The following is a 23,363-nucleotide window of genomic DNA, read 5'->3' as shown; positions in this document are numbered from 1 at the left end:
TTGTGCCTACTTCAAAGATTAAGGAAATGTGTGCAGAGTGGTTTGAACTGCAAACCTTTATAGATGAAAATCACCCTGACACAGCTGTTGCAAGCCGTGCTTGTGACTATTTCAATGACAATGTTATGGCCCATTTTAGGAAAGTCTTGAAGAAACGGGAGGTACAGAGCTCTATGGACAGATTTGTTGTGCGACAGAGGTCCAGTGACTCTGAAGCTGGTCCTAGTGGCATTAAAAGAAGAAGGGAAGTAACCCCAGAAAAGGACTTGCTACCTCAAGTCCTAATGGAAGGGGATTCCCCTTCTAAACAGTAAGAAGATAATGCTCTCCCCTCCTCCCATCCCATCAATCATCACCAGATCTTCAATAAAAGTAAGTGTCATGTAATTGTGCATGCCTTTTTCAGTTTGTGTGTATTAAAATTAACATTTCATGTGGTAAAAAAAATTTTTTTTCATACTTTTGGGCGTCTTGCACGGATTAATTTTATTTCCATTATTTCTTATGGGGAAAATTAATTCGCATAACGATTATTTCGCATAACGATGAGCCCTCTTGCACGGATTAAAATCGTTAACCGGGGGTCCACTGTATTTGTTGTATCATAATCTTAACATTGAATAAATCAGAAAGGTATATACACAGAGGAGTGTATCTTTTAAGGGCATTTATGATGAGAATTTACTTGAATTCCTATTTTAGGGATTAAAATAGGATTAACAGTAGCATGGTCTGTAAATATATAAAGAAAAGGGGGCATAATTATGTGGATTAGAATAAATATATGATGTGAGAAAGTGTTTTAATATCTGTTAATGTGCCTGGAAGTAGTGAAGCAGAAAGGAGAGATTTTGATGTGAACGATAAACAAGAACAAGAGCCACCAGGCCCAGTGGCCTGGTGGCTAAAGCTCCCGCTTCACACACGGAGGGCCCGGGTTCGATTCCCGGCGGGTGGAAACATTTCGACACGTTTCCTTACACCTGTTGTCCTGTTCACCTAACAGCAAATAGGTACCTGGGTGTTAGTTGACTGGTGTGGGTCGCATCCTGGGGGACAAGATTAAGGACCCCGATGGAAATAAGTTAGACAGTCCTCGATGACGCACTGACTTTCTTGGGTTATCCTGGGTGGCTAACCCTCCGGGGTTAAAAATCCGAACGAAATCTTATCTTATCTTATCTTAAGAAAATAGAAGAAAACCCAGAGGGGTGTGTATATATATGATTGTACATGCAAGTGTAGTGTAGCCTAAGTGTAAGTAGAAGTAGCAAGACGTACCTGAAATCTTGCATGTTTGAGATGGAAAAAAGACACTAGCAGTCCTACCATCGTGTAAAACAATTACAGGCTTCTGTTTTACACTTACTTGGCAGGACGGTAGTACCTCCCTGGGTGGTTGCTGTCTACCAACCTAATACCCACCTTTCTTAGTACATAGTTCAGTTAAATATTTATCTGGAAGAAGTTAAAGCTTGTCTCTGCCTACTTTCATGGATATTATGGTAGGCATGATGCCTGCATAAAGCCACAAGATCTTTTGGTGCCAGTTCACTGTTAAAGATTTTCCTTTCTGAGGCCCTGTGTGCATTTTCTGAACTTAAAATATGGCTCTGTTTCATTGTTCTGCCTTGATTGAATAATTAGCTACAAGTGAGTGAGTTTAACCTAAAATTAGGCTACCTATCCAAGTGATGAGAACAGGGCATTACTCTGAGGATGTCTGGAATGCACTACCTGTACAAGCGAGCCTTGTCCACCAGGGCTGACTGCCACTGGGTAGTGTTAAGAGTAGATCATACATCCCAAACTAAAAGTTCCTTCCCTTTTTGTTTTGTGTGGATGCCTCATACCCAAAACAGGAATCCATCCACCAGAATTGGAGTCTCTTAACCTTTTAAAACACTGTGACATGCTTGCACAGCCATCTTTTCCAGACATAACTAACATCCTGCACAGTTAATATATATAGTACTCTGTATTATGTACAGCTAGGTCTTGAGTAGTGCAAGTTCGAATAGTGTGAGTTTTGATTTAGTGTGAAATTATTTAATGCTAGTTTTTCCTTGAAACTCTTCAAATCGTGTGCAAAAATTACATATAATTTGAATAGTGTGAATTTGAATAATGCGTGTTAGATAGGATTGAATGGAGACAAATGGTTTTTAGGACTTGACAAGCTGTTGAAGTGTGAGCAGGGTAATATTTATGAAAGGATTCAGGGAAACTGGCAGGCCGGACTTGAGTCCTGTGGATGGGAAGTACAGATTCACATCCCTTTACTCGAAACCCTTATGGCCAGTAGTGTTTTGAATTTCAGAATTTTTCGAATTTAAGAGTGAAAGTGGAGTCTACGGCAGCACCCCGTAATCAGACATTAACACTGCAGTAAAAACGTATGAATACTCACACTAAGTGGGATAAATAAAGGCTACAAATACTACTATGGTTTATTTTTAGATTAATATATTGATAAATGAAATAATGGGACAGTTATACGCCAGGAACATGATTCTCAAGACGATTATCAAGATGATTGACAGACAGTGTTTTTAAAGACTTCTTCAAGTGTCATCTGTCTTATTAACATAGGTTTCTGTCTAAGCAATCTCTCTTTAATTGAGTAAATTGCCATAATCTCTTGCTCACTGATAAATGCACATTGTTCAAGGCCAGCATTTAACTGATCACACATTTTCACCATATTGTCTATGGGGACTTTTTCACCTATTTTTCCTATTTTTCATTAGTTTTTGTCATCACTGTCACTATAATACTTCAGTAACTTGTCTTTGTTTCTTTAAATCAATGGTAGTTCCAACACCATATTCTTCAGTAAGACGCCACACTGACACACCACGATCAAGCTTGTGCAGTAACTCTACTTTCAGATGTCAGATGCTTCCTTTTCTTTTTCTCACTTTTACCCATAGGGGTATCTGCAGCTCTTTTTGACTTTTTCACAGTGAAATTAAACAGTCTCAAAATAAAAAGCTAAAACAAAATATCAGCGAACAACAGACGCATGTGTGAACACTACAAACGCTGAGACACAACTGATGCCTGCCACTCTGGCTGTCAGTGCTGGGTCATGCCGCCACATGGCGGCATTAGAGTTATGTAGAGATGACTGATGCTCCACACTCCACGAAAAAACTTCGGTTTTCTGAACTTTTCAAATTTCAGAATTTTGGATGAAGGGATGTGGACCTGTACAGTGCCTGCACTCTGAAGGAGGGGTTAATGTTGCAGTTTTATAACTGAAGTGTAAGAGCATCTCTGGCAAGACAGTGATGAGGTGAATGATGGTGAAAGTTTTTCTTTTTCGGGCTACCCTACCTTGGTGGGAGACGGGTGATGTGTTAGTAAAAAAATAATTAACGAGATTCATTATTCGCACTAATCAAGACCTGGCAACTATCAGCTACTGTATAGTTAATTAAAAAAAAATACTGTATGTATACTGTACATATCATTTGTTTTACTTTTAATATAATACTGTATTTTTATTCACAGTGATAATGTGCAAGTGTGGTGAAAGTGTTGAATGATGATGAAAGTATTTTCTTTTTGGGGATTTTCTTTCTTTTTTGGGTCACCCTGCCTCGGTGGGAGACGGCCGACTTGTTGAAAAAAAAAAAAAAGTGTATTGAGAGCAGAAAGTGCAAGAAAGCTCACATGTTTTTTATTTTGAACTTGATCTCTGTTTATCTTCTAACAAGGACATAGTTGCATTTGATTCTAAATAATCCACTAATACCATCAACCTCTGCATTACTAGCCCTTCAAAGGAGGTGCCTAGATGCTGGTGAAGGGCTCTTGATCCAAAGAATTTGAGATACCACTCCCTTGAATAACACCTGATTACCTTCCATTTCCCCAAGTGTTATATATATTTTCTTTGTGTGTTTAGCACTGCCTCATGAGTATAAAAATCATATGTACTTACTAATAATCAGCATTAATAGGCTACATATTCTTGATCTTTTTCTTGCAGATAGTATGTCTATTCAACTCTAGCAGACAAATGTGGTATATTTTAACAGCCTAGAGCTTTTTACTTCTATTAACAATGGATACAGGTTTGGGAGAAGCTTGAAGCTCTCCATTAATGAGGAGAGCTGAGTAACTTATACCAGTTCATCAGATGCACTGTGTGTATGTGTGACAGTTGGCACAGTGTGAAGGCTCAGTTATGCTACATACAATTTTGATTATTTGATGAATTTATATATTTTTTTGCTAAAATGCATGGATTAAAATACGTAATTTTTGTTTATCATGCATAATTTTTGTTGTGCATAAATGCTGAGCTGGGCCAACAGGTGACTTATACCTCATGTAATGAAACAAGATACAGTAAACATTTAAAATACTCTACTACATGTAGTACTGTTGTATAATTAGAATATATTTATATATGACACATAAAAATTAATGTAAATCTTTGTATTGGTTAAAGCAGTATGTCCTTTAAAGTTACAAATCACTGTAATAGAGTGTAGGTTTGTCAGCTTTCAGTTTGTTGCCACTTTTAGGACAGAGTGGGGATACATCAGGTACTTTTCATAAGAATATTAATATAACATTCCATGCATGTCATAAGAGGCAACTAAAATACTGGGAGCAAGGGGGTAGTAATACTTTCTCCTGTATAAATTACTAAATGTCAGAAGAAAAACTTTCATTCTTTTTTTTTTTAGGTCACCCTGCCTTTGTGGGATATGGCCAGTGTGCTGAAAAAACATCTCTAACATTAAAAGTTACAGATAGGCTTATTTAGATTGTTCATAGTATAGGTACATTTTTTTTTTCAGCAAACCAGTATATCCCAACAAGGCAGGGTGACCTAAGAAGAAAAAAAAGTGTTTTACTTTTTAGTGTATGTAAAGGTAGAAAGCTGGAAGTGAACATAGATAAGAGTAAGGTGATGAGGGTATCAAATGATTTAGATAAAGAAAAATTGGATGTCACATTGGGGGAGGGAGAATGGAAGAAGTGAATGTTTTCAGATATTTGAGAGTTGACTTGTCAGTGGATGGATTTTTGAAGGATGAGGTTAACCATAGAATTAATGAAGGAAAAAAGGTGAGTGGTACATTGAGGTATCTGTGGAGACAAAGAAAATTATCCATGGAGGCAAAGAAGGGAATATACGAGAGTATAGTGGTACCAACACTCTTATATGGGTGTGAAGCATGGGTTGTAAATGCTGCAGCGAGGAGGCAGCTGGAGGCAGTGGAGATGTCGTGTCTAAGGGCAATGTGTGGTGTAAATATTATGCAAAGAATTCGTAGTGTGAAAATTAGGAGGTATGGGGTTATTGAAAGTATTAGAGGGCTGAAGAGGGGCTGTTGAGGTGGTTTGGTCATTTAGAGAGAATGGAACAAAGTAGGGAAAGGAAGGCGGGATAGGAGTCATCCCTGAAAAGTTGGAGAAGGGGGTAAAAGAGGTTTTGTGGGCAAGGGGCTTGTACTTCCAGCAGGCGTGCATGAGCCTGTTAGATGGGAGTGAATGGAGATGAATAGTTTTTGGGACCTGACGAGATGTTGGAGTGTGAGCAGGGTAATATTTTGTGAAGGGATTCAGGGAAACTGGTTAGCTGGAATTGACTCCTGGAAATGGGAAGTACAATGCCTGCACTTTAAAGGAGGAGTTTGTGAGGGACGTCTAAGCTGTTGTATCTGAGCACCTCTGCAAAGACAGTGATTATGTATGAGTAATGGTGAAAGTGTTGAATGATGAAAGTTTTTTCTTTCTTTTTGGGTCACCCTGCCTCAGTAGGAAACAGCCAACGTGTTAAAAAACAAATTATACAGAAGAGGTTACTAACCTCTTGCTCCCTACTGTAAGCCATGCGTCTCTTACGACACGCATGGCTTACAGAGGACAAATTCCTTTCCACTTCCCCATGGAGATAAAATGTATAAAGAAGAGCAAGAACTATTAAGAAAATAGAGGAAAACCCTGATGGGTGTGACCTAAGTCTAAGTAGAAGTAGCAAAATATACCTGTTATCTTACATGCTTATGAGACAGACAAAAAGACACCAGCAATCCTACCATCATGTAAAACAATTACAGGTTTCTATTTCACACTCATTTGGTAGGACGATAGTACCTCCCTGGGCGGTTGCTGTCTACCAACCTACTACCTTAGTATAGGTACATACCTTGACTATTTTGTCCATGGCATATATCATTACATGATAATAGGTTTGAGAAGTAGAAAAGTTTTGCTTCAAGGATCTTCTCTAGAATATTTATGTAAAATCAGGCTATGTATGATGCCTTACTCTAATTCTTTTATAATATAATCAGGGTACAGAACTTGGCTAATTTCCCTGTAACAAATAACATTTCATGGCATCGTTTTGAAGGATCAGTTTTTCAAATGGTATTTCTTGTGGTTCCCTAATTATACATAGCTGTTCCCATCATTTCTTAGCTGTTACTGTAAAAAAAAATTATTTAGCAAAGGAGATATAATGAGGAATAGTTCAGACGCTGTCTAACCTATCCTCCATATCTGTATGTTTTCTTTAGAATAGAAGCACTTTACCTTTTTACAGTTACATAAAATTAACAGATTCCTTTGCTCACTTAAAAAATACGTACTGTACTGGACATAAAAATTTTACCTTGACAAACTCTATGGTCAAACTCCAATCACAATAGTGGGGCAAGTACCTTATATAATGCAGTAAGATAACAGTAAGCAGGTGTTGTTACAATATGCAAAACAACCACTGTGAACAAAATAGTGAAATTCCAGGCACTTTCATGATTTCTCACATTATCAAGGACCTGCAAAAACAACAGAACAGCAGAAGGCTGTATAAGGCTGAGATATCACCTCACGGTCATGTCTGACATTACACCAATCCCATTATGATGTGGGTGGGATAGTCAAGGACCTGTCAAACATAGCTTCAATTCTTCAAATTTTATTAATTATAAATTAATGTAATTTGTATAACCTAAACCAGTATTCATATTAAATTCACACAATATCGAGTGTGAAGATATAATTTTTGTCTTCACTCAGTTCTACACCACTGTCTGATCTATCACCACTCTTCCTTACATACTTTGAAGTGCCAGATGTACTAACATTAAAATTTGTATTATTGATATTTATTTTATATGCTGGTACTGTGTGTATCTGTAAAGGTAAATATACTTTAGAAATTCTGTGGTAGAGAGAAATTTTGATGTTAATACATATTGTATCCATGAACACTGTCACATTAAAAAGTGGCACATTTACACAACTACTACTTACTGTACATTTTTGTTATGTATGCTTGCTGGTTGTACGCTCATGTATATAATACTACGTACTTTGTAACACATTTTGTTATTAGTCTTAGCTGTGTCAGGATATGTAGTCACATCAGTTTAGTAGTTTGGATTGTCTTAATTTTGCATTATAATTACTAAAGAATCTTTAGATAAGTCTGTTATCAGTTGATTTAGACTAACATTGATATAATTGTAGTTTTTGGTAAGACATATTTAAATACAGAATATTTGTCTTTCATGTACAGTATATTTAAAAATCATATAAAATTGTAACTGAATTCCTTGCGATTATATTTGAAGAGCCCGGAATGGTTATGTTCCAAAAGCGAGGCTTCCTGGTGAAAGAGAGTGTTGGGAATGCAGTCATCCCAGTCGTGCGCAAGAATGGAGCTGACGGTGAAATTTCTGTGAAATGGCGAACTGTTGACAAGAGTGCTATTTCTGGCCATGATTATCAAGGTGGGGAAGGCACACTTGTCTTCAAACACACAGAGGTAAGTTTTTGTGTTATTTATATTTGTATTTTTTTTTCTTCTTTTGTTAAAAATGTTAGCTACCAGTTTGGGTGCATGATTTACTAAACATTAACTGGAAACAGTGCCTAGGTTGGGTGAATAGTAATTTGTTAAACATTATACAGTTACTAGGTTTGGTGGATAATAATTTAATTAGCACAGTTATTTGAAGTTAGTACTTTAATGGTTTGAGTAACTTTGAAACAAGTAGAAGAGAGTGAGTTTCTGCATCTTCATGAACATGTGGAAAGGAAGGGAACAATAGCAGAATAGGCATAGATAACATAGTATGGAAGATATTTTTCTGGCCAAAGTAATGACTTGTCCAATTTTCTTAAACTGGACCTAAGAAGCTATGAAGAAATGAGCAAGTATCAACCTCTGGTATGTTATCTTCTGCTGCCATTGGTATGCAGTTGGGACAACTATCTCCAGTATGACAAGGTCTTATTTGCTAAGCAAACCTGTGACAGTCCTCTCTGACTAATATTGCTAGACAGGAGGGGGATTTGTATTAATATTGGTAGAATTTTTTTTTTCAACAAACCGGCCGTATCCCACCAAGGCAGGGTGGCCTAAAAAGAAAAAACGAAAGTGTTGGTAGAATTACCGACAATATATTAAGTAAAAGGATGCAAATGTAACTAAAGTGACATTTTATTGTGGCAACTTTTTGCTCTCCAGGAGCTCTACCGAGCCGTAACGGCTTGATAAAGCTCCTGGAGAGCGCAGTGTTGCCACAATAAAATGTTACATTAGTTGCATTTGTGTCCTTTTACTTTACAGGAGGGGGATTTGTTGCTGAACCTAGTATAGTAGCTGAAATAGGCCCTTAAGAAGACTAAAGATAATTATCATCATCATGAGAGCTTTCCATGTTGAGGCACAAAACGATACATGAACAGTCTAAAATCTGTTGGTGACTTGTGCTCAACATTGGGGACACAGAGCTTAGCTAATGAAAGAATATGAAGCTTCCTGATAGAGAAATTGGAAAAGTGGAAGAGGCATGCTGAGCTGAGGGTAATGAAGTCCGCTAATAGTTTAGGGAGGTAAAACTATAGTGATTACATTCTTTAGTAGTTCATCAGCACCCACACAAAGAATTTAAGATTACTGAAAAAGCATTGCTGACACTAACGCACAACTTTGGTTTGGTGGTATATACATTGTATATATTAAATCTCTCTTCTTCATGGTTACCTGTTTTCTAATCTATTTCCAGAACATACTTTCTGTAATCCATTTTTCATATGTTATAAATGATTAACTCTTTCAGGGTCCAGAGGCCAAATTTCAAAATGTGCACCAGGGTCCAAGAATTTTCAAAAAAAAAAAAAAAAAAAAAAATATTTTTTCATATGAGATGGTAGAATCTTTTTCTGAAGGTAATAAAACAAAAAGTACTAAATTTGATGGAAAATTGATGAAATTATGCTCTCGCGAATTTTGATGTGTCAGTGATATTTACGCATTGGCGATTTTGCCGACTTTGACTCCCATTTTAGGCCAATTGCATTATCCCAGTCGACCAAATTCTTAGCTATTTCACTAGTATTACTTCTATTCTATCGATTGAGCACAAGAAATTGCCAAGTCAACTGTTTCAACTACAAAATATAGTGATCGGAAATTGGTAATTTGGCCAAAGTTCAAAATATTCCAGTTACAAAATAGGGTCTCGAATAAACAATGCAGGCATTCCAGGCACAAAACTAACATTTCCTCTGTTCATTAGTTATGTTTTCAGGCTTTACAAATGAATTCTGTTTTGATTTTTTATTCACATAATGAATTTTTATTCAAACCAAAAAATAGAAGATGTACTGTTATGCAATATTGTAATAATTGTATAAATAATATCACCACAGTTATGAACATATAATAGACCCACCAGCTGGTGTGTATTAGATGTGTGAGGTCATTTGTTTACTCTTGAACATCGGCAAAAATTTAACATTTCCGCTACTTTGAGCTCAGTTTCAAGCCATTTCCAGTATTAAAACAAATCAGAATCATCTCTATTTCTGTAAAATATCTTCTATTCTATCAAACAAGACCAAGAAATTGCAAATACAACTATAAAAAACATAAAGAAAGCACTGCAAAGTCGCTGTTTTAATCGAAAATTACAGTGTTTTTTCTCTCATGCACTGTGTGCTGCAGGATTTGTTTTATGTGGTGCACACATACCACAGAGATGTATTCTCTCATATCTAGGCCCAAATTTACCACTCACAGCTTATCAGAGTGAGCTGAGCTCATGGCATAGATCTACGGTTTGGATCCTCAACTCAGAGCCGTAGACCTATGGCAAGGACCTCAAAGGGTTAAATATAATTAGTTTATGCAAACTTAACCTTACCTAAAATAATGGAGATATCAAGAGGGTGTATAAAGGTAGAAAGTTGAAAGTGAACATAGATAAGAGTAAAGTGATGAGGGTATCAAACTATTTAGATAAAGAAAAATTGGATATCACATTGGAGACAGGGGGTATGGAAGAGGTGAATGTTTTCAGATATTTGGGAGTTGACATGTCAGTGGATGGGTTTATGAAGGATGAGGTTAACTATAGAATTGATGAAGAAAAAAAGGCAAGTGGTGCATTTAGGTATATGTGGAGACAAAAAATCATTATCTATGGAGGCAAAGAAGGGAATGCATAAAAGTATAGTGGTACCAACACACTTATGTGGGTGTGAAGCTTGGGTTGTAAATGCTGCAGCGAGGAGGCAGTTGGAGGCAGTGGAGATGTCCTGTCTAAGGGCAATGTGTGGTGTAAATATTATGCAGAGAATTCAGAGTGTGGAAATTAGGAGAAGGTATGGAGTTAATAAAAGTATTAGTCAGAGGGCTGAAGAGGGGCTGTTGAGGTGGTTTGGTCATTTAGAGAGAATGGATCAAAGTAGAATGACATGTAGAGCATATAAATCTGTAGGGGAAGGAAAGTGGGGTAGGGGTCATCCTCGAAAAGGTTGGAGGGAGGGGGTAAAGGAGGTTTTGTGGGCAAGGGGCTTGGACTTCCAGCAAGCGTGCATGAGCATGTTAAATAGGAGTGAATGGAGACGAATGGTTTTTGGGACCTGGCGAGGTGTTGGAGTGTGAGCAGGGTAATATTTAGTGAAGGGATTCAGGGAAACCGGTTATTTTTATATAGCCGGACTTGAGTACTGGAAATGGGAAGTGTACAGAGCGTGCACTTTAAAGGGGTTTTGATATTGGCAGTTTGGAGGGATATGTTATACAGTATATATTTATGTATGCTTCTAAACTGCTGTATTTGGGTGCCTCTGCAAAGACAGTAATTATGTATGAGTGAAGTGAAAGTGTTGAATGATGAAAGTATTTTCTTTTTGGGGATTTTCTTTCTTTTTGGGTCGCCCTGCCTTGGTGGGAGACAGCCAACTTGTTAAAAAAAAAAAAAAAAAACAGGTACAGTGGACCCTCAGGTAACTGGCAAAATTCATTCCTGAAAATCAGGAATGCATTACATGAACTAAAGAACATGCATGAAAAATAGGGTCATAGTCCAGATATAACCCTAACAGACATTTGTTAGTTATTACAAGAAGCACTTATAAAGTGTGGGGAGGGATAATGTGGCATAGTTGCTTAGTTAAATATAACAAGGTTTATCATCTTGTATACATACACACATACTACATACCAACAGTGTAAAAATAAAAGCCACATTTGCTTACCAGATTATACCAAACATACAGGAACTAGCAAAACCTATACCAAACGAACATACCAAAGAAACAAATAACTAATAAAATGTTGAATGCAACATCAGGTGCCTTCTTCAAGAGGTATATATTGGGCCATGTTGAGCAATCAGCACAGTCAGCATTTGTGAAAATGAAAGCCACATTTTCTGCATCAAATTGTACCAATGTTCAGGAACTCGCCACACTTAAGCCAAACAAACATGTATGAAAGATGAATTTGAGACAGTAGTAGTCAAGAACAAATAAAAACTGTAATACAGTGTTGTGGGGAGCTGTCTGGATGTAGAGAACAGCGTTGACTATGGCTTTAGTTCCCAGCAAAATATCGTATATGTAATGCGTTATTACATATCTGAATTTTCTGTACAACTTATATTTTGTAGGATCCATGTATGTTGATAAGTGTCCTGTTTAGTGGAAGAGAAAGTAACACCACTTTGGCAGAAGTGAAGCTAGAGTCAGCAGAGAAATAGGACATCCCTCACCTCCTTTCTCAAAATATTATACAGGACTGCCCCATATATTCAGCAGGTTAGGTTCAGGGCTACCACTGTGAAGTGAAGCATAGCCTTTTTTCATTTTCAAATGCATATAAAAGCCTGATGGGTTTACTCTCTCATATATTGTGAGCAGTATCGCTATGCCTAAAAAATGCATATGCAGTACACTTACCTTAAAATATTTTCATCCTTAGCTTGCAATGAGTGGTGAACATACTTACTGTAGGAAGTCTGAATAAATGAAGAATGTGTATAATTGAAAACTGCTGCATTAGCCAAATGCTATTAAGCAAAGCACTCTAAAGTGGGGCCCTCCTGTATACAACAGGGGCAGCAGCTGGCAAGACTTGCTCATACATCTTCACTTATTTTCTTGTCAAATAGATGCTGCTTTACCTTACCTGGGAAGATTAAAGAAAGATCTGGAATATGCAATGTGTTTTGGAATAGGTAATGTCATAGCAAAGCCATAGTGAATATGTTTACATGAGGGTCCTGTTCGTACCACTCTTAGGTTAGTTACCACATACGGTCAGCGTTAAATACTGGAAGGTGGAAAAGAACTTTTTTTTTTTTTTTCATTATAGAATGTGTCTACAATGCCTGATATCATGTTTACACTATTATATATTAAGTGCTCAATACAGCTAGGCACAAAAAAAAAGTAAAATAAATACACAGTAGCCTGATATCATGTTAGAGAACAAATACTTTGCATATTAATCACTAACATGTTCAGTTCTATTAAAAACTAGAGTAGATATAGTAGGACTATCAGCAAGGAGGTGAGTTAGTGTGTTGCGGCAGTGGAGGCATCAAAAGTGAATTCATTTCCAATCACTTCATTACAAAGTATGCAATAATCAGAAAGTGTAGCATTTTGAGCAACATTTAGTCTAGTTTGGTTTATTTTACTTTAAGTCTATACATGGTATTAATGGGAAGTAAAATTAAAAAATAGGCTTACTGCAGCTTCCATAAGCTTAGAAGACATCTTAATAAGAATACAGTGGACCCCCGGTTAACGATATTTTTTCACTCCATAAGTATGTTCAGGTGCCAGTACTGACCAAATTTATTCCCATAAGGAATATTGTGAAGTAGATTATTCCTTTCAGACCCCCAAACATACACGTACAAACGCACTTACATAAATACACTTACATAATTGGTCGCATTCGGAGGTAATCGTTATGCGGGGGTCCACTGTACAGTGATATACACTTTTGTTTGGTGGTAATGTAATGGACAAAATAAAATGATTTTTTTATTGATTCTGTATCATAATGATTCCTTCTAGATTACACAAAACATTGAGATTCCTATCATTGATGACATGGCCCCCGAGAAAGATGAACACTTTGAGGTTGAATTGTTTGACCCTGAAGGTGGTGCAAAGTTGGGTCAAATAAATCGAACTGCAGTTACAATTACAAATGATGATGGTGAGTCACATGTTTATATACTGTTGCATATATATAAAAAAATGAATCAGACAATGTATTACAACATTAAAAGAGAATATACTATAGTTATTAGCCTACTTTTTTTATATCTTTTTCTTTTCAGATTTTAACAATGTTTTGAGCAATATGATGATGATGACAAATGCCAATCTTCACTCACTGCAAGTACACCATGAGACTTATATTGGTCAGATTAAAGATGCTCTCAATGTGAATGGCGGGGATCTTGAAAATGCATCTGGCATGGACTATTTCATGCACTTCCTTACCTTTGGCTGGAAGGTAAGGCATATCCTGAAACACTATATATTTTTTTTTTGTATGAATTTACTAAAATTTAATTCCTGTACATGTATTTTGAAGTGTGTTCACACTAAATTTAAGCCCAAGTTATAGTACCAATTGCTACAGATTCATGGTTTGTGTCATTGTTGAATGTCATGTATGAAAAACTGAATTGGGGATCAAAACTGTGCCTTGAGTAACAGAATTTTTCACAGCATATTGTAATCCCTTAAATAGAGCCAATTATGGTACCTGAGATAAAGCGACTTTAATATCTAAGTAACTATGATAATGGTAAGCATCTAAGGTAACTTGAGCATGTAAGATCAAGTTAAGTAAATAAGATAAAGGTATATACCCAAGATGCTCAATAGTGCCTTTGGTCCCATTTTAGGAAAGCACCCTCTAGTGTAGAGTATCCCCATGTAAAAAAAAATTAAGATTTATCACACTGAAGATGCAATTTCTGCTTTGGGATTGTTGTTATCCAATTAATTGTGTTAGAAACAGCTGTTTCTGACACAAGCAAAATAAAAGCAGCTTATTGGATATCACATTGGAGAGAGGGAGTATGGGAGAAGTGAATGGTTTTAGGTATTTGGGAGTTGACGTGTCAGCGGATGGGTTTATGAAAGATGAGGTTAACCATAGAATTGATGAAGGAAAAAAGGTGAGTGGTGCATTGAGGTATATGTGGAGACAAAAAACATTATCTATGGAGGCAAAGAAGGGAATGTATGAAAGTATAGTGGTACCAACACACTTATGGGTGTGAAGCTTGGGTTGTAAATGCTGCAGTGAGGAAGTGGTTGGAGGCAGTGGAGATGTCCTGTCTAAAGGCAATTTTTTATTTTATTAACGCATCGGCTGATTCCCACCAAGGCAGGGTGGCCCGAAAAAGAAAAACTTTCATCATCATTCACTCCATCACTGTCTTGTCAGAGGGGTGCTTTACACTACAGTTATAAAACTGCAGCATTAACGCCCCTCTTTCAGAGTGTAGACACTGTACTTCCCATCTTCAGGACTCAAGTCCGGCCTGCCGGTTTCCCTGAATCCCTTCATAAATGTTACTTTGCTCACACTCCAACAGCACATCAAGTATTAAAAACTATTTGTCTCCATTCACTTCTATCAAAAACACTCATGCATGCTTGCTGGAAGTCCAAGCCCCTCGCACACAGAACCTCCTTTACCCCCTCCCTTCAACCCTTCCTAGGCCGACCCCTACCCCGCCTTCCCTCAACTTCAGATTTATATACTCTCGAAGTCATTCTGTTTTGTTCCATTCTCTCTACATGTCCGAACCATCTCAACAACCCCTTCTCAGCCCTCTGGATAATAGTTTTGGTAATCCCACACCTTCTCCTAACTACGAATTCTCTGCATTATATTCATACCACACATTGCCCTCAGACATGACATCTCCACTGCCTCCAGCCTTCTCCTCGTTGCAACATTCATCACCCATGCTTCACACCCATACGAGAGTGTTGGTACAACTATATTCTCATACATTCCCCTTTTTTGCTTCCACGGACAAAGTTCTTTGTCTCCACAGACTCCTAAGTGCACCACTCACCCTTTTCCCCTCATCAATTCTGTTATTCACTTCATCCTTCATAGACCCATCTGCTGACACGTCCACTCTTAAATATTTGAATACATTCACCTCCTCCATACTCTCTCCCTCCAATCTGCTATCCAGCCTTTCGTCACCTAATCTTTTTGTTATCCTCATAACCTTATTCTTTCCTATATTCACTTTTAATTTTCTTCTTTTACATATCCTAAAGGCAATGTGTGGTGTAAATATTATGCAGAAAGTTCGGAGTGTGGAAATTGAGAGAAGATTTTGTGTTAATAAAAGTATTAGTCAGAGGGCTGAAGAGGGGTTGTTTAGTTATTTAGAGAGAATGGATCAAAGTAGAATGACATGGAGAGCGTATAAATCTGTAGGGGAAGAAAGGTAGGGTAGAGGCCATCCTCGAAAAGGTTGGAGGGAGGGGGTAAAGGAGGTTTTGTGGGCGAGGGGCTTGGACTTCCAGCAATCATGCGTGAGCATGTTAGATAGGAGTGAATGGAGTCGAATGGTTTTTGGGACTTGACGAGGTGTTGGAGTGTGAGCAGGATAATATTTAGTGAATGGATTTGGGGAAACTGGTTATTTTTATATAGCCAGACTTGAGTACTGGAATTGGGAAGTACAATGCCTACACTTTAACCCTTAAACTGTCCAAACGTAGATCTATGTTCACTTGCATGGCACTCCGAATATTTTGAAAATATTTTTTTTTTTTTTTAATGAAAAGCACAGTTTTCTACATTTTTTTTTTTCATGAAACCGGCTGTATCCCACCGAGGCAGGGTGACCCAAAAAGAAAAACAAAAGTTTCTCTTTTTAAAATTAGTAATTTATACAGGAGAAGGGGTTACTAGCCATTTTCTCCTGGCATTTTAGTCGCCTCTTATGACACGCATGGCTTACGGAGGAAGAATTCTGTTCCACTTCCCCATGGAGACAAGAGGAAATAAACAAGAACAAGAACTAGAAAAAATAAAAGAAAGCCCAGAGGGGTATGTATGTATATATATGCTTGTACAGTGGTCACTCAATAATTGTCCGGCCTGAAAGTCGTTCATTTCGGAAATAGTCCCATTATTTCGTCTAAACATTGGCTTGCAAATGGTCCGTTAACTCGCTAATCGTCCTTTGTCCGGGACGGGTACTCATGCTCTGAGCTGCCTGGGCCTGCCTTCTCAGCCAGTTTGAACATAAGAACATAAGAAAGGAGGATCACTGCAGCAGGCCTGTTGGCCCATACTAGGCAGGTCCTTTACAATCCATCCCGCTAACAAAACATTTGCCCAACCCAATTTTCAGTGCTACCCAAGAAATAAGCTCTGATAACTCTATCCACTTATTTGCAAGTCCCACTCAAATCCAACCCCTCTCACTCATATATTTATCCAACCTAATTTTGAAACTACCCAAAGTCCTAGCCTCAATAACCCAACTAGGTAGACTGTTCCACTCATCAACTACCCTATTTCCAAACCAATACATTCCTATGTCCTTTCTAAATCTAAACTTATCTAATTTAAATCCATTACTGTGGGTTATCTCTTGAGGAGAGACATCCTCAAGACCTTATTAATGTTCCCTTTCTTAATACCCATCTTCCACTTATACACTTAACATAGCATAAGAACATAAGAATGGAGGAACACTGCAGAAGGCCTACTGGCCCATGTGAGGCAGGTTCTTATCAAAACGACCTCTACCCAAAGCTACCCAAGAAATAACTCCCGTACCCAATGACACCAATCAAACCCAGCCCCTCCCACTCATATATTTGTCCAGTTTCTTCTTAAAGCTACCCAAGGTCCTAGCCTCTACCACCCCACTGGGAAGACTGTTCCACGCATCTACAACTCTACGTTTGGACAGTTTAAGGGTTAAAGGAGGGGTTTGTGATATTGGCAGTTTGGAGGGATGTTATATATTTTTATAGTACGTGGCAATGTGGCAGATGTTGCAAGTGTATGGTGTAGGAGGTAGGTTACTGAAAGCAGTGAAGAGTTTTTACGAGGATAGTGAGGCTCAAGTTAGAGTATGTAGGAAAGAAGGAAATTTTTTCCCAGTAAAAGTAGGCCTTAGACAAGGATGTGTGATGTCACCGTGGTTGTTTAATATATTTATAGATGGGGTTGTAAGAGAAGTAAATGCGAGGGTCTTGGCAAGAGGCGTGGAGTTAAAAGATAAAGAATCACACACAAAGTGGGAGTTGTCACAGCTGCTCTTTGCTGATGACACTGTGCTCTTGGGGGATTCTGAAGAGAAGTTGCAGAGATTGGTGGATGAATTTGGTAGGGTGTGCAAAAGAAGAAAATTAAAGGTGAATACAGGAAAGAGTAAGGTTATGAGGATAACAAAAAGATTAGGTGATGAAAGATTGAATATCAGATTGGAGGGAGAGAGTATGGAGGAGGTGAACGTATTCAGATATTTGGGAGTGGACGTGTCAGCGGATGGGTCTATGAAAGATGAGGTGAATCATAGAATTGATGAGGGAAAAAGAGTGAGTGGTGCACTTAGGAGTCTGTGGAGACAAAGAACTTTGTCCTTGGAGGCAAAGAGGGGAATGTATGAGAGTATAGTTTTACCAACGCTCTTATATGGGTGTGAAGCGTGGGTGATGAATGTTGCAGCGAGGAGAAGGCTGGAGGCAGTGGAGATGTCATGTCTGAGGGCAATGTGTGGTGTGAATATAATGCAGAGAATTCGTAGTTTGGAAGTTAGGAGGAGGTGCGGGATTACCAAAACTGTTGTCCAGAGGGCTGAGGAAGGGTTGTTGAGGTGGTTCGGACATGTAGAGAGAATGGAGAGAAACAGAATGACTTCAAGAGTGTATCAGTCTGTAGTGGAAGGAAGGCGGGGTAGGGGTCGGCCTAGGAAGGGTTGGAGGGAGGGGGTAAAGGAGGTTTTGTGTGCGAGGGGCTTGGACTTCCAGCAGGCATGCGTGAGCGTGTTTGATAGGAGTGAATGGAGACAAATGGTTTTTAATACTTGACGTGCTGTTGGAGTGTGAGCAAAGTAACATTTATGAAGGGATTCAGGGAAACCGGCAGGCCGGACTTGAGTCCTGGAGATGGGAAGTACAGTGCCTGCACTCTGAAGGAGGGGTGTTAATGTTGCAGTTTAAAAACTGTAGTGTAAAGCACCCTTCTGGCAAGACAGTGATGGAGTGAATGATGGTGAAAGTTTTTCTTTTTTGGGCCACCCTGCCTTGGTGGGAATCGGCCGGTGTGATAATAATAAAAAAAAAAAAAAAAAAAAAAAAAAAAAAAAAAAAAAAAATGCTTCTATACTGTTTTATCTAGGTGCCTCTTCAAAAACAGTGATTATATATGAGTGAGGTGAAATTGTTGAATGATGAAAGTATTTTTTTGGGGGGGATTTTCTTTCTTTTTGGGTCACCCTGCCTTGGTGGGAGACGGCAAACTTGTTAAAAAAAAAAAAAAAGAAAGGCACCTTCATTATCTTTGAGGTCTTAGCAAGAATCCTCCTCAAAACAGTAAGCCCTGCCATCACATAGTTACTGCTGATACTACATAAGAACATAAAAGAGGAGGAACACTGAAACAGACCTTCTCAAATCCAACTAGAAATATTTGCCCAACCTCTTTTTATGCTACCCAAGCAATAACTTTAATAACTTTTTTTTTTACTCGTATACAAGCTGACTTTTTCCACCATATGTATCACTACCACCTCCATTAGTATTACAACTACTACACCTCACTCTAAGCCTTTATATACCCTCTGTGTCCATGTATTGTTTGTAACAGCTTGACAAAGCTCCTAGAGAGCAAAATGTTCCCACAATAAAATGTCACATTGGTTGCGCTTGTGTCCCATTACGTACTTAAAAGCATTTAAGATAGAAACAAATACATAAAATAGGTAAAATTGGTCATCTCTTGAGAAAAAATAAAGAAATAAATATGTTTTCAGATTGTTTTCTCATCACATAATACTGAAATATGATGATAATGACATACTGTGAGGTTATGGTATTTGATTTGAGAGTTTTATCCACTAGTGATTTTATCATTTCATACAGAGACAAGTAAAATACGAAGTTATATGGCATCTTTAGCCACTAATAGAACCTTATGTTTTACTTGTCTCTGAGAAGTTTGAGGTAATCAGTCCCTCAGCCCAGGCTGAGGGACTGATTATCTCAAACTTCTCCTCATCTTCCACCTTTTTCTGCATTGGACTGAAGAAGCCACCGTGCGGGAAAACGTTTCTGAAATAAAGATACCCAAAATAAAATTCCATAATCCACGTGTTATTATCATCATGCTGTCGGTATGCTCTGTCATTTTATAATATTCAAGAGGTTTACTTGAATAAAATTCTGAATTTCTGATATCATTTTGAGTTAGCAATTTTGGCAAGCATTCTCTTTTACTCAGAAAATATTGCATGACAAATTTATGGTAAATAAGTTCAGAATTCTTGGTCCTCAAAAAATATCAAATTTCAGATATCATTTTAAATTAAAAATTTATTGTGCATATAATAGTAGTTAACTCCTTAAGAAATCCTAGTTAACTGAAGATCATTGAATCAGTTTGAAATAATAAGGCAGATTTTTTTAAATTGTACCTTTGTTCATGTAGCTACATGTATTCTTATACATTTAACCCTTAAACTGTCCAAATGTAGTTCTACGTTCACGTGTGTAGCACTCCGACCTTTATTATCCCCATTTGAAAGCATGTAAAAAACGTAGATCTACGTTCGGAGTGCTACGCGCGTGAAAGTAGATCTACGTTTGGGCAGTTTAAGGGTTAATTTTAGTTAACTGCATAAGAAATCCTAGTTAAGAATCTATCTAGTTCTTAAGTACAGTATTAGGATTAGTTTAAATGCCTTTCATACTAGTGGCTTTCTTTTGTGCCTAACAATATTTTACTACATGTAAACTACATTATCTTTGTATTGCATAACAGAAATAAAAGTTTTAATTTGAAGTAATGTCTCCAAATACAATAAATAACTGTCCTTGTATAAAGGCAAAGGGGATAAAAGAGAGTGCAAAAATTATAGGGGGATAAGTCTGTTGAGTGTACCTGGTAAAGTGTATGGTAGAGTTATAATTGAAAGAATTAAGAGTAAGACGGAGAATAGGATAGCAGATGAACAAGGAGGCTTTAGGAAAGGTAGGGGGTGTGTGGACCAGGTGTTTACAGTGAAACATATAAGTGAACAGTATTTAGATAAGGCTAAAGAGGTCTTTGTGGCATTTATGGATTTGGAAAAGGCGTATGACAGGGTGGATAGGGGGGCAATGTGGCAGATGTTGCAAGTGTATGGTGTAGGAGGTAGGTTACTGAAAGCAGTGAAGAGTTTTTACGAGGATAGTGAGGCTCAAGTTAGAGTATGTAGGAAAGAGGGAAATTTTTTCCCAGTAAAAGTAGGCCTTAGACAAGGATGTGTGATGTCACCGTGGTTGTTTAATATATTTATAGATGGGGTTGTAAGAGAAGTAAATGCGAGGGTCTTGGCAAGAGGCGTGGAGTTAAAAGATAAAGAATCACACACAAAGTGGGAGTTGTCACAGCTGCTCTTTGCCGATGACACTGTGCTCTTGGGAGATTCTGAAGAGAAGTTGCAGAGATTGGTGGATGAATTTGGTAGGGTGTGCAAAAGAAGAAAATTAAAGGTGAATACAGGAAAGAGTAAGGTTATGAGGATAACAAAAAGATTAGGTGATGAAAGATTGAATATCAGATTGGAGGGAGAGAGTATGGAGGAGGTGAACGTATTCAGATATTTGGGAGTGGACGTGTCAGCGGATGGGTCTATGAAAGATGAGGTGAATCATAGAATTGATGAGGGAAAAAGAGTGAGTGGTGCACTTAGGAGTCTGTGGAGACAAAGAACTTTGTCCTTGGAGGCAAAGAGGGGAATGTATGAGAGTATAGTTTTACCAACGCTCTTATATGGGTGTGAAGCGTGGGTGATGAATGTTGCAGCGAGGAGAAGGCTGGAGGCAGTGGAGATGTCATGTCTGAGGGCAATGTGTGGTGTGAATATAATGCAGAGAATTCGTAGTTTGGAAGTTAGGAGGAGGTGCGGGATTACCAAAACTGTTGTCCAGAGGGCTGAGGAAGGGTTGTTGAGGTGGTTCGGACATGTAGAGAGAATGGAGCGAAACAGAATGACTTCAAGAGTGTATCAGTCTGTAGTGGAAGGAAGGCGGGGTAGGGGTCGGCCTAGGAAGGGTTGGAGGGAGGGGGTAAAGGAGGTTTTGTGTGCGAGGGGCTTGGACTTCCAGCAGGCATGCGTGAGCGTGTTTGATAGGAGTGAATGGAGACAAATGGTTTTTAATACTTGACGTGCTGTTGGAGTGTGAGCAAAGTAACATTTATGAAGGGATTCAGGGAAACCGGCAGGCCGGACTTGAGTCCTGGAGATGGGAAGTACAGTGCCTGCACTCTGAAGGAGGGGTGTTAATGTTGCAGTTTAAAAACTGTAGTGTAAAGCACCCTTCTGGCAAGACAGTGATGGAGTGAATGATGGTGAAAGTTTTTCTTTTTCGGGCCACCCTGCCTTGGTGGGAATCGGCCGGTGTGATAATAAAAAAAAAAAAAAAAAAAAAAAAAAAAAAACTGTCCTTGCTGGCAGTGATATTACATGCTGACTCCTTCACATTTATTCAAGAATGGAGTTTATAACTGAGCACTGTGAGTCATACAGCAAACCATACCACGGATAGGGTTAGAACCCACAATCAGAGAGTCTCAAAACTCCAGACCATCGTGTTAGCCACCAGGTCATACAGCACCCTGGAGAATGGGAGGCATTCAGCTGTGATCCAAGGAGGGGGAGGGCAGATGAAGTGTCCCTCGCCAGCACCACGGAACCCCATTGAGAGGATTTGATAAATTAAAATGCATAGTACGGTAGTCAATGGTACACGCACGATTTTAACTGGGGATCTGGAGGCTTTCAAGCCCACAAGTATAGTAATTAATAATTTTTTTTATTGTGTATTTTCTGTTAAGTAATGATGAATAAAAATTCAGAAGCTAATATCCCATGTTTATTCATTGATTATATTTTTGCTTTTCCACAGATAATCTTTGCACTGGTGCCTCCACCCAGCATCCTTGGTGGCTGGTTGTGTTTCTTTGTCTCTCTAGCAGTAATTGGTGTTCTCACAGCCATTATTGGAGACTTGGCTGCTATTTTTGGTTGTCTTGTAGGCCTTCGTGATTCTGTTACAGGTGTGTCTTTTCAATTAGCACTAAATCTTTTTTAATTAATACAGTTTTAGATATTACAAACATGAGGAATTAGACATATGTGCAATACTTGGATATCTTTATTTGAAGTCATTTTACCAACCATTATCTTGATTAATTCAGTGACTGGCAAAAATGAGGTAATCAGTGCCTCAGTCTTGAAGATCTGTACACAGGAGACAGTAGAAGATGAGGCAATTAGTTCTTCAGCCTGTGTCTAATTCCTTATGTTGTTGGTATTGTATACCACTGTAATAATATGTTCTTTAGATTAGTTCACTGTTACGTTGTTTCCCCTTTTACTTTGATAGTACGGTTCTCACTATATGTTCTAGTGTGGGGTAGCTTAAGCAAAGGCCTTATAAAGTCTAGCGTAATACTTACATTCATGACTGGTTGTCCTCAGTCTCTGAAATCTTTTCACCAGCCCTCTCAACAGGTTATTTAAACTACTATTACAAAAATAGGGATATATTCTAGACAATATACAGAATGTACAAATTAGAAATTCTCCTATTCATATCATAAGCATGCACACTCTTAGCTGCCCTGCTAGAACAGCCACATGGTCTGTTCTGAAACAGTTAGCCCTCCTTTTCTCTTGAAGACCCAGTGTTTTGACACACTGTAGTCATCCTGGGTAGAATGGTTACACCATATTCAAGCACAAATCTTACCTCTGAGACACTCGCATCCTGCCAGGAAAGAGAAGGAGATCCTTCCCAGCATGAAGCCA

At 38.2% G+C, this 23,363-nt stretch overlaps 1 protein-coding gene across 10 annotated transcripts in view; it reads left to right on the top strand.

The window, feature by feature from the left end:
• The window catches only part of LOC128693470 (sodium/calcium exchanger Calx), a 386,089-nt gene that overhangs the window by 326,538 nt on the left and 36,188 nt on the right, over nt 1-23,363 (top strand). For all 10 annotated transcript variants that reach the window (XM_070097314.1, XM_070097312.1, XM_070097307.1 and 7 more), the window contains 4 exons: nt 7,605-7,798; nt 13,354-13,498; nt 13,623-13,801; nt 22,459-22,609. In XM_070097314.1, coding sequence (XP_069953415.1) covers nt 7,605-7,798; nt 13,354-13,498; nt 13,623-13,801; nt 22,459-22,609 — 669 coding nt within the window. The remainder of the gene's footprint in view (nt 1-7,604; nt 7,799-13,353; nt 13,499-13,622; nt 13,802-22,458; nt 22,610-23,363) is intronic.

The sequence above is a fragment of the Cherax quadricarinatus genome, chromosome 57, assembly GCF_038502225.1.
Source record: "Cherax quadricarinatus isolate ZL_2023a chromosome 57, ASM3850222v1, whole genome shotgun sequence".
Classification (NCBI taxonomy): Eukaryota; Metazoa; Arthropoda; class Malacostraca; order Decapoda; family Parastacidae; genus Cherax; species Cherax quadricarinatus.
Note: the sequence above shows the minus strand (reverse complement) of the source record. Positions and strands in the feature narration are given on the sequence as shown.